General features: G+C 42.4%; 1 protein-coding gene across 1 annotated transcript in view; it reads left to right on the forward strand.

Moving 5' to 3' along the window:
- The window catches only part of Mtbp (MDM2 binding protein), a 65,077-nt gene that overhangs the window by 50,366 nt on the left and 2,870 nt on the right, over nt 1–11,841 (forward strand). The window contains exons 18-20 of the mRNA XM_021216883.2: nt 5,533–5,790; nt 7,499–7,736; nt 8,446–8,559. Coding sequence (XP_021072542.1) covers nt 5,533–5,790; nt 7,499–7,736; nt 8,446–8,559 — 610 coding nt within the window. The remainder of the gene's footprint in view (nt 1–5,532; nt 5,791–7,498; nt 7,737–8,445; nt 8,560–11,841) is intronic.

Raw genomic sequence — 11,841 nt, forward strand, 5'->3', positions numbered from 1 at the left:
CAGTTGACTTTCATATTCACCTTACTCTTCCCGTCTTAACCCCTTCCTGCTCCCCCTAAACTCCTTCCCCTCGGCAAACTCCCCGCCCACTGCCCTGCAACAGTCTCCCCTTTCTGTGTGTTGTGTTGCTGCTAAGTTTAATTAGTGTTGCGTACAGAAGCATTTATAGCAGATAAGAGCAACTTATCAATGGCTACAGCCCTGAAGAAAATACCCCCCACCTCCACCACCCCTAAGCACCATTAGGTGCAGTAGCTCCTCAGGGAGGGTGGAACCTCTCCTGAACCCATGATGGGACACTGATAGGCCCAGTCTTATGTAGCTCTTGTGCTGGTGGCCACAGCTTTGTGAGTTTCAAATGGCCATGCCATATCCAGAAGACACATTTCCCAGCGCCTTCCTGGCTCCTGCTCTGACAGTCATCCTGCCTCCACTTCCATGACGCTCCCTGGTATGCTGCAAAGGGGCGGCCTAGGGCGGAGCACTCAGCAGTTGGTTCCGATCAGCACTCTGAGCAGTTAGGAGTCTGTTAACCATTGCCTCTAGCACGCAGAGGCGTCTCTGTGGAAGCCTGGGTGAAGTACTGATCTATGGGTACAAGCATAAGTGTTGAGAATGCCCTTTGATAGCACACTTTCAACACACTAGTAATAGGTTCCTTCTAGGATCTATGGCCCTAGAACCTACTGCAGCCATTAATTGTTTCTTTTAATTACTCTTTGATAGTTTCATACATTCGTACAATATATCTTGATAATATTACTTTTCCCTCCCCATGATGGAGCTGCTCTGACCATTCATACAGAGACGCCTTATATCTGGCATGGGATTTTCATTAATGACCTTTGTCATGCAGCAGCATCCATACATGCAGGGTACTTATATTCAAACTCTTTTAAATTAAAGTTTTTACTTGGTTTACAAAGTAGTGGGCTTTTGTATAGCTTTTTTCAGCCACCCTTAGTTTTAGTTATCAGCCGCCCCCCCTTTTACTGCTCCATCCCTTCTCTCCCACCCCTTCCCTCTTACCCTTCCTCTCCCACCCCTTCCCTCTCACCCCTTCCCTCTCACCCTTTCTCTCCCACCCCTTCCCTCTCACCCCTTCTCTTCCACCCCTTCTCTCTCACTCCACTCATGCTTCCCCCATGTTCACTCCCCTAACCTCCATATCACATTCTCTTCTTCATTGGTGCCTGCTTCATTGGTGCCTGGTCCTAGTTTCAGAAGCACATTCTTGGCTTTCTTTGGCTTCAGTTTTCCTTAGTGTTTACTCCTATAGGACACCTTCTGGCAATACTTTCTCCATACAAAACTGTCTGCTAAGAAAAATTTTTTCTTTATTGATTTGATTGCTATACTTACATTTCATTTATTGTGTTGTGTGTGTGTGCACGTGTGTGTGAGAGACTACATGCATATGAAAAGGCCGGAGTTGGACGTAGGATTTCTTCCTATGTTGCTCTCTGCCTTGTTCCCTTCAGAGTCTCTCACTCACTGAACCCAGAGCTCAGTGATTTATCCAAGCTGGATGCCAGCAATGCTCTAGCAATCCTATTTTCTGTTTCCTCCCTTCTGGAGCGGAGGTTACAGGACCCCAGGGCCGTCCTCAGTCTGTTGCCCTGTGTGCTAGACTCAGGTCCTTGTGAATGGCTAGCAAGCACTGCTACCCACTGAACCATCTCTCAGCTGATGCTTGCTTGGTTGCTTTTTCTTTTTCCTTCCCTTCCCTTCCCTTCCCTTCCCTTCCCTTCCCTTCCCTTCCCTTCCCTTTCCCTTTCCTTTCCCCTTCCCCTTCCCCTTCCCTTCCCTTCCCTCCTTCGCTTCCCCTTCCCCTCCCTCCTTCCCTTCCCCTTCCCCTCCCTCCTTCCCTTCCCCTTCCCCTCCCTCCTTCCTGTCTTCTTTCTTTCTTTCTTTCTTTCTTTCTTTCTTTCTTTCTTTCTTTCTTTTTTTTTTTTTCAAGACAGGGTTTCTCTGTGTATCCCTGGCTGTCCTGGAACTCACTTTGTAGTGAACTCAGAAATCAGCCTGCCTCTGCCTCCCGAGTGCTGGGATCAAAGGCACGCGCCACCATGCCCGGCCTCTTTCTTTCTTTCTGAAACAAGGTCTCATATAGCCCAGGCTATATAGATCCACCTGCCACTGCCAGGGTCCTAGTTCAGGGAGTAAAGATGTGCACCACCACGCCCAAAGCCCGTGTTTTCAAATTTATATTTAAAATCCCATTCCTTATATTATGACCTAGAAAGTTCTGCTCCTTAATTTTCATAGGTTTTAGAGCCCTCTACTCTATTTTACTTAATAGTCATGAATACATATGTAATGATCCTAATCTATAGTGAAACATAAGTGGGAGGTCTAGGTAGATAGTTTGCATGTAACTCACATCTAAGGGTGGAACCCAGTAGCCACTGTTTATATTATCAGGGACTGAGAGTCCAGCTGAGCAAAGTAGTGCTAGTGACATCTGTCTTGCTGCACCAAGAGAATTGCAGGACACAGGTGCTTTTGGCTTCATTGGCCCTAGAAGCTCATGGAAGCACTGCTTTGAGTGAAACATTAATACTTGCATCCTAATATCTGACTGGAGTGCCTGTCATATGACCACATGGTAGATTGTGTTTCCACAAGTAATTTACTTTTGTTTATCTTGTGCTTCATCTTTCTATTTTCTCTTGATTTAATTTAATAAGAAAAATATTAATGGTACATCTGACTTTATAAACAATATGTTCTTGTTCATTTATTAAAACATTAATGAATACTTGTTTGTGCATTACTGTCTTATACCCTTATGGTGTTTTATTTACAGTATTATGAGCTGCATTTATCACAGTCTTACTAGCTTAGTGTGGGTTACTATTGCTATGAAACACCTTGACCAAAACCAAGTTAGAGAGGAATAGAAAGGCTTTATTTGGGTTATGATTCCACATGCATAGTCCATCACTGAAGGGAGTTAGGACAGGAACTCACATGGGGCGAGGATCTAAGGGTGCTGCTTACTTGCTTGCTCCTCATGGCTTGCTCACCCTGATTTCTTATAGAACCCAGGACAATCTGCCCAGGGGTGGTCCCACCCATAATGGTCTGGGCCCTCCTGCATCACTCACTATTTAAAAACTGATCGACAGTCTTATCTGTAGTTCCATCTTATGGAGGCACTTTCTTAATTGGAGTTTTCTCCTCTCAGATGACTTTAGCTATGTCAAGTTGACAAAACTCACCAGCACAGCAACCATAAAACATTTAGCTATTCTTATGTAGAAAATACGAAACTGTTAATCATTTGTCCAACAATAAATATCTCCCTGACATCAGATATGTACCTTGTATTCTGTGTCTCTCCTTTACCTTGTCACTTTGTCTTAAAGGACATTTTAATGACAGCACAGGGAGCTTGTGCACAGTGCATGATTCAGTTGAAGGGCATTGGGAGTACCTAGAATTATAAGGCAGTTAAAAGTCTACATCTTAGAAACAAAACATTATAGTACAAAAAATACCCATATAATCATAGGATAGTTTTCTCTCCAAACAGTTCACTATACAGGCTCATCACATATCGCATTGCTTCTAGCTCAGAGTCTTGGCACACATTCATGGTTTTTAGTATTACTGTATATTTTATTTACATCCCCGGACAGAGTATGAGTAACCTCAGAGTTATTGCTGTTTTTTGTTTTGTTTTGTTTTCCCACAAAATAAGCTAAACCAAAGGCTGGAGAAAGAATCAAACATCCGGATCTGGATCTAAGCCCACTCTTTTGCCTGTCAGTCCTCTGACTGAGGCACTGATTGCTAATAGTTCCGGTTTAGACCAGAGTTCCTCCAGTCTGTACTACTACATTTAGGATCATCGAAGCAGCTTTGAATTTCTGTAATATGTATTTTATATAAGTAAGATATGTAACACCATGTTATATATTGCATATCTGCAGAGTGAAATGATTACTACAGTCATGCTAGCATAGCTACACTTCACATAGTTACTTCTTTTTGCCATGTGTAATAGGCACTGAAAGTCTGATGCTAGGAAATTTGCAGAATAGGACACATGGTTTCCTGCTGCTGTACATTAGAGCTCTAGATTTATTTATTCTACAGGACTCAGTCATTTTAGACCCTTGGACTGACACCATTGTCTCTCTCCTAACAATGACCTTTATTCTGCCAACTGTTCTGTGTATTCTCTTTTTATCTTAGAATCATCTTTAAACCCTTTTTTGGAAGTGCTAGTGACTGAGTTAGTGTGCGTGGTATATCTATATTCAGGTTTCCAGTGGATAAGATCTAGCCGTGCATTGTCTAGAGCAAGATGACCCTTCTTCCTTAACCTAAGGGATGTCACACTAGTAACTAAGTGGTTACTCGGGCTCTGCAATCACCAATTGCAGTTTACGTTCTGATTATGCTACATGTGACTGGTGTGTTGTAAGGTGCACTGTGGTAGAAGATAAATCTGGGGATGATGGAGGCAGCCTTGTCCATTTGGTGGCTACTGCATGTTTTGAAGTCTGACCCTAGTACACCATTACAAATAATCCTGATAGGGCCTCCTTCCATAAGTACTTCAAATCACATTTTCACATTAGGCAGCAGAAGCATAAAATCATCTGCCCGAACTCACATAGCTAATAGGTAAAGGAACCAGGACTTTAATCCATATAAATCTATGGTCTATAATCTTTGAAATAAGGTTCTGAAAGCCTCATCCGGCTGTCGGGTGTCTAAGAATTGACGTGTTCCTTGGGAGATGAACTCTGGTGTTAGGGACCATGGTAGATCCCTTTTACAGGTGGAAAGGACAGATGACAGAGAAAGGTTTGTGTCCATTCTGCTTGGACCATCCACCATTCACGGTGAAGTCATCTGTGGTCCTTGATGCAGTTACGGAAAGGGGAGGATGTGGAGAACTTTGCAAGGCCATCGATGCTTTCCCTGTATGCTTATTTGTTGTGCTTGGCGTGGGATTTTGAGTCCAGAAGCAGTTGCACAGTTAATACGCCATTGATTCACTGGATTAGGTTGAACCAGAACCCAGATATACAGGCAGCCAACATGTTTAAAAGGAAATCTGTAAGTCGGATGACGAGTGAATTTCAGTGTTGAATACCGTTATACCTATAAATCTTTGTGCTGGCATTAAACTCGCCCTTTCCAGCAGAGTCAGCATTTCCTATAGTTGCATCCCCATCACGCTGAGAAGTCGGGGGTGGCTAGAGTTTTAAGAGGTATTTAAATAGCAGCCATGCCAGTTTGGACATAATCCAAAGGATGAACTGAATCTCTAGCCACAGAAGTGCAGTCGAAGAGGAATTAGATAGTACTTCACATTCGTAAATCCTTTTGTCCAATAGCAGACTAGAAAAAAAAAATGTGAGCTGCCGGGAAGTAGGCCATTCAGTCAACTTTCTAACAATTGTTAGGGAACTAGGCAAGTTTTAAGACAGTTCCTTGCTGTTTTCTTTTAGAAAGGGAAAAAGGCCCCATTGTTCTCCTGGATTTGATTTCAGTGCTCTTTCCTCATTTTAGATATTGCCTGGATGACCAAAAAGCTTTAGAAAGAGATGGGGGATTTTCTGAGCTTCAGTCTCGCCTTATTCGTTATGAGACGCAGACCACCTGCACCAGAGACAGTTTTCCAGTGCTGAGCCCTCTTCCATCCCCTGCAGTTCTGTCAGAGCCTCAGAGTGTCCCCGAAGGAGAAGCACTGCAGGGTGAACTGCGGACTGAAGTTTCTGGATTGAAGCGGAGATCTAAAGACCCCAGCTGTCTTTACCCCCAGAAAAGGTGACCTGTCGAGTCCACGGGGACAGCATCTCCAGAGAAGTATCTTGTTCTCTGGAGGAGTGCCTTTCACATCTGCCTAGGATTCTTATGCTGCTGACTGCGTGGTTTTCTAGATTCATTCCTTCGTACTAGGAAGTTCGTTTGTATTTTGAGTACTTAACTCGTTTTACTTATAAAGTGTAAAAAGAAATGACTTGGAAAAACAAAGAGCTTTTGCTTTCTGTGCTGATACTCAGCCCATCAGCACATTGGGAGTATGAAGCGGTCAGGTCCAGAGTTCTGGAGGTGCCGCCAGTAGGTGACGGCTCAGCTGCCCTTTGAAGATGATGGTTGAGGGTGGAATTTCTTGTGAACTCTCTCTCTCTGCTCCTTCTCTTATTTGCACTGGCCTTCAACCAAGAGGCATCATGGGGCCCCATTTAAAACCACGCATTACATGTAAATAAAGCTTCCAAGTGTACAGTGTTAGTACATTTTATGGAACTTTTCAAGACACTTTGTGTTGCTAGCTAAATAGTCCAGATATATTAGAATTTAGATGTTGATAAAATAAATACTGAATTTATAGATCTATAGACCATGTATTAGATTTAGGCCCTGGGCATAAAATATGCTGTAAGTTCTGGCTACACTTAAGCCTTTAACATAACTATAAAATGTGTAGAAATAAAACTTTGAAGATCTTTTGAATAGGTGAAAATACGAGTATACTGTTTTCTGCTATGAAATAGCTAAATGATTTTTATGACAACTTTGTTAGTTCACGACATTTTTTTTATGTCTGATTAAGTTGCAAAGCAAAGCCGTTAAAAAGGTTTATATTCAGACAAAGTATACTGTATACTATAGTGTACTGTAGCCCGAGAGGAACAGAAGGATGGTTCTAATGTCTACTTTGAAAAAGGAAAACATTTCTGAGTCATTGTGGAAGAGGTATAAGTGACTTAGAAAAACTGAAATAAGAACCATTTTTTTGTTCTACTTGTATTTGCTTTTAGTTACTTATTTTGCACAGATCGTTGCAGGGGTATAACACAAAGGCTTGTGGTTTCTTTCGTAACATTCTTTAGTGAAGGGTATAAGTGCTTCCTAGGGTACTAAGTGTATAAATAGAGGAATCCTAATATTGCTCATTATGTTCCTTGTTAGCTTGAATTCTAGTTATCACTTGCCTTCTCTTTTAGCCCTGCCCTAGCTACTTTTCTGTTGTTTGATGAAATACCCTGACAGAAGCAATGTCAAAGAGAAAAGGCTTATCCACCTCACAGTTGAGATCTATTGTCCTTCATGGCAGGGAAGTCACTGTGGTAAGATGGAGACACAGTGCATTTACCACGTCCACAGTCAGAAGCAGGGAGCAATCCATGCAAATTGCTGCTCAGCTCCCATACACAGTCTAGCATCCCATGGAGATGGAGAGGGAGGGACCTACCCATGGTAAGAAGGGTCTTTTCACAGCCATTAGTGCAGTCATGATAACCCACCACAGGCACACTCAGAGGCCATCTGTCCGGAGAGGCTAGATTCTGTCAAGTTGACAGCACTATCACAGTGCATAAGCACAGATCTAAAAGAACAGCTTCATTCATTGGTGTCAGTTATTTTATGCAAATTAGCAAGAGACTTTAGTTTTCTTGGATTTGTGTTTAAAGCGAAAAGTAGGCTCCATTGTTGATTCATTTCATTTGTACTTTTTTCCTCCTTACAGACTTATGAAATCAGAAAGTTCTGATTGTTTGCCTTCTCAAGCAAGTTGCAGTAGTAATCATTACCATCACACAGGGAAATCCAGGAAGCCTCAGGCAGAGCACTGTGTGTCAGGGCTTCCACTTCCTGGTCGGGAAGCTTCCAAAGATACCACCAAGACCAGTTCAGGGCAAAAACGAGCACACGAATCAAAGTCATCAAAGCAAATTAAGGAATCACGATCCCAGAAACACACACGGGTAAAGACTTCCTGCTTTCTCTCTTCTGCATGAAAAGAAACCTCATTGTGTGAATCTTTAAAAAAAAAACAACAAAAAACAAAAACAAAATAAAAAAAAAAACATATGCCTAACGGGTTTATGAAGAATAAAATAACACTCAAAACCTAAGATCATCAGATGCTAAAAGGATGGTGAAGGCTGGAGCTCGCAGGTAGACCAGTTGCCTAGCGTGCATGAAGCCGTGAGTCAATAGACAGTGTGACTAGGAAAGAAACTCCATGAGGAGAGCCTGGGAAGGGGGTGTGAGGGACACAAAGTAGACAGCTTGATTGTTTATTGTAAAAGTTGGCATGGCAGTGCAGCAAAGCAAAAACGTTGATTTTTTGATTGAAACGTTGATTTTCCATGATTGAAATCTTTCTTCTAAAACTTTCCCAGCAGTGTATACCCATATACCTTGGCATTCAGGTTTCAGGTCACAGCTCATGATTTCAGTTCCCTTCCCCAGTTATGCTAGGCAATTCCTGCTGAACCTGAGTCCTGAGACAAGGACGGCTGAGCATGGAGATGTCACGGGCTGCTTTTTTCTCAAGTGTTTTGTCAGAACAACCATATTTATCTCTAGTACAGGGAAATGACTATATAATTCACAATTCATTTATTATCAAAACTGAAACAGTTGCTCCATTTCTGAGAAATATCAGCCAGGTGTTCCTTTCTGTTGAAGATGCTGAAGGAGGTGGTAACAGACACCTTGAAGAGGCACCACATCACCGAGGCCCATGAGAGCTTCACTGCCTGCAGCCAGAGACTCTTCGACATCTCCAAGTTCTACCTGAAGGTGTAGTGTCTTCCCTACTCACCATTGGGTTTATTTCATGTTCTGATGTCTGTTAGGTGTGTGCACATAGGTTTTATATTATCTGTTTACACTTGGCTGCCAGGCTGCTTTAAACGAAGGCAGAAATACTGCAGTGAAACTGCCTTACATTTGCTTTATTTGACATTAGCCTTGTGTATATCAAGCTGCTTCAATCAGAGGCCTTAGTGGGTTTCCTAACAGGCTTTTTACTAAGGCAGGGCTTTAGGATTAATTGGTAATTATTTTATAATTAAGCTATATGAAGGTGAGTATAATATTTTATTACAAAAAGTAATAAAGAGGCAGCTGTTACTTTGGGCCAGATGTCAGGAGTCGGGTTGGAGTGAAGGGTTGCTCAGGTGATAATTTTCTTTATTTTCTTTTCAAATCATGCGGTTTTGTGTGCTGTGAATGTGTGGTTTATTGTGCATGTCCTCCTGGCTCCACCTCCCAGCTCTGAGGTTAGAGGAGTACACAGCCATACGGTCTTTTCCATCTGTGCTGAGGATTTGAACTCAGGTCCTCGTGCTTACACAATAGGCATTCTGTCCCACTGAGCTTCTCCCAGCCCCTAGGTGACAGTTAGATGTCAGATTTCTGAAACTTGGGTGCTGTTTGATCTTCTCTGACTGAGACCTAGCCAGCAAGCAGAAGTAGGTCTTGGGGTAAAATTACAGGATTGACACATGCATTCAGTACCATCTTTTAAGTCTGCTTAAGACGGGCAGCATCACTACAGAAAGCAAGTGGAGAAAGGTAAGAAAAATACAAGTATATTTTGTTGAGTATTTAAAAAGCACGTGAAAGCATGCGCAGAGTATAAAGGACATGAGAAGCCTACCTTGTTTCTACATGAAATACCAGGAAGGCCGGTGCTGCTTCAGCCAGCAGAAGCCAGAGGAACTAAAAAAACCACAGTGACCTTCTTCCACAGTGTGACTATAGGGCTTTTGAACAGTTCTGTGCCCACACCTCTGGCAGTAAAGTCTCAGAGCAAAGGGGTGGCAGTGAGAAGCCAGCTGGTCATCTGGTCACCTTCCCTGTGAAGCCACCAAACTCAGCACTCACGGCTCCCATATTTTCAGTGTCTCGAAGTTGAAGCGGAGGACAGCGAAGGACTAGCAGACTGTGCGCATAACTTCTGACTCAAGGGAAGCCAAAATGTAAAGAGAACTCCGAAAGGTAGAGAGGGGGAGAAAAGTTATAAACACTAGAATTCTCCCAGAAATAAAACCGTGCCCATAAGACTAGAACTCCATGCTGTCACCAAAACACAGAATACAAAGGCTCCTCTTAGTTAAGGTGTGAGTGACCTTCTTCCACAGTGTGACTGCAGGGCCTTTGAACAGTTCTGTGCCCACAGTTTAATGGAAACGCTGCACAGCTCAGCTGGAGATATTTTACAAATAGTAAGAAATAAAGGAGAAGAACTCTAGAAAGAGAAAATGGAGGCTAGATCCAGAAGACCCTCCATGATAATAAGTGGGAGCTTCAAAGATAGACTGTGGGAGAGAAAATCGTCAAGACCAAAGCGAAACTTTCCTTAGGGACTTACTCACCTCCTGATACTTTATTTTCTTTGAGACTGTGGCAAATGGGCATGTGTTGTGTGTTTACTGCTGAGGTATAGAAAAGCTACTGATTTGTGCAAGTAGATTCTTTTTTTGTTTGTTTGTTTTTGTTTTTTCGAGACAGGGTTTCTCTGTGTATCCCTGGCTGTCCTGGAACTCACTCTGTAGACCAGGCTGGCCTTGAACTCAGAAATCCCCCTGCCTCTGCCTCCCAAGTGCTGGCTGTGCAGGTAGATTCTATAGCCTGCCACATTGTTGAATTTGTTCCTAGTTTTCCGGTAGAATTTTTGGGGTCTCTTCTGTATGATATGCCATCTGCAAATTGTGATCCTTGGACTAATCTTGTTCCCTCTGTATCCAAAAGTTCCCTTCTCTTTCCTTATTGCTCTGACTACATCTTCCAACACTGTCTTGAAAAGGAGTTCGGATAATGGACAGCCCTGTCTCAGTCCTGAGATCTTAGGGGTTGCTTCAAGTTTTTCTTCACTTAGATGATGTTGGTGTGAGTTTCTCTTGTATAGCTTCTATTATATTGAAGTATGTTCCCTCCACCCTCCTTTCTCTAGGACTTTTATCATGAAGGCACGCTAGATTTTTGTCAGAAGCTTTTTCTGCGTCTTTTGTTTTTAGGTCCATTTATGTTGAACTGTCCCTGTATCTCAGGGATGAAACCACCTTTATCTCTAGTGGATAATATTCTTGATGTATGTCTGTATTTGGGTTGTAGGCATTTTGTTGAGTGGTTTTGAGCTACATTCCTCAGGGAGATTGACCGTAGTTCTCACTGTTGTGTCATCCCCTGGTTAGGTGTCAGAGAGAGACGAGCTTCACTGGAGGAGTTTGAGAGTGATCTTTCTGTTAATGGTTTCTTTGTTTGGTTTTAGTTGTTGTTATTTGTTTGTTTTTATTTTTAGTAGTTTAAAAAAGTTTGGCTGTAGATCTTTTAAAGTCTGGTAGAATTTTGCTGTGAATCTATCAGGCTCAGGACTTTTTGTGTCACTAGTTCAGTGTGTTACAGATCTATTTAGGATATCCATCTCTTCCTGTTTTAATTTGGTGATGAAGTCTGACCAACATGCTTCCCTAAACATGGCCTGAACAAGGATGGGAACACACACACACACACACACACACACACACACACACACACCAATAATTAAAGAAAAAGAAAGGCATAGATTTAGAAGAGAGTGGGGGGAGAGTGGAAGGAAGTAGAGGGAGGAAAGGAATGGGGAAAATGATGTAATTATACTATAAATTCAGCAAATAAAAAATATTATATTTCTTAAAAGTTCCCAGAAATGAGGCACCCAGGCCTCTTGCTGGAAAAGCTGTTGCTTACCCAAGTCAGTGAGTAAAAATGACAGCAAGCCACTGGGATGCCCAATGTCCAAGGATCCAGAATATTTTCTGAGATTTCTGGGTGCTCACTGATAAGCGGATATTAGCCCAGAAACTTGGAATATCCAAGACACATTATGTAAAACAGAAGAAAATCCAAGAAGGATGACCATTATGTGGATACTTCATTCCTCCTTAGAATAAGGAACAAAATACTCATGAATGGATATAGGTACAGAGACAAAATTTAGAGCTAAGATGAAAGGATGGACTACCCAGAGACTACTCCATTCGGGAGTCCATCCCATCATCAGCCACCAAACCTAGATACTAATGCTCATGCCAGCAA

Source organism: Mus pahari, chromosome 17 (genome assembly GCF_900095145.1).
Source record: "Mus pahari chromosome 17, PAHARI_EIJ_v1.1, whole genome shotgun sequence".
Taxonomy (NCBI): Eukaryota; Metazoa; Chordata; class Mammalia; order Rodentia; family Muridae; genus Mus; species Mus pahari.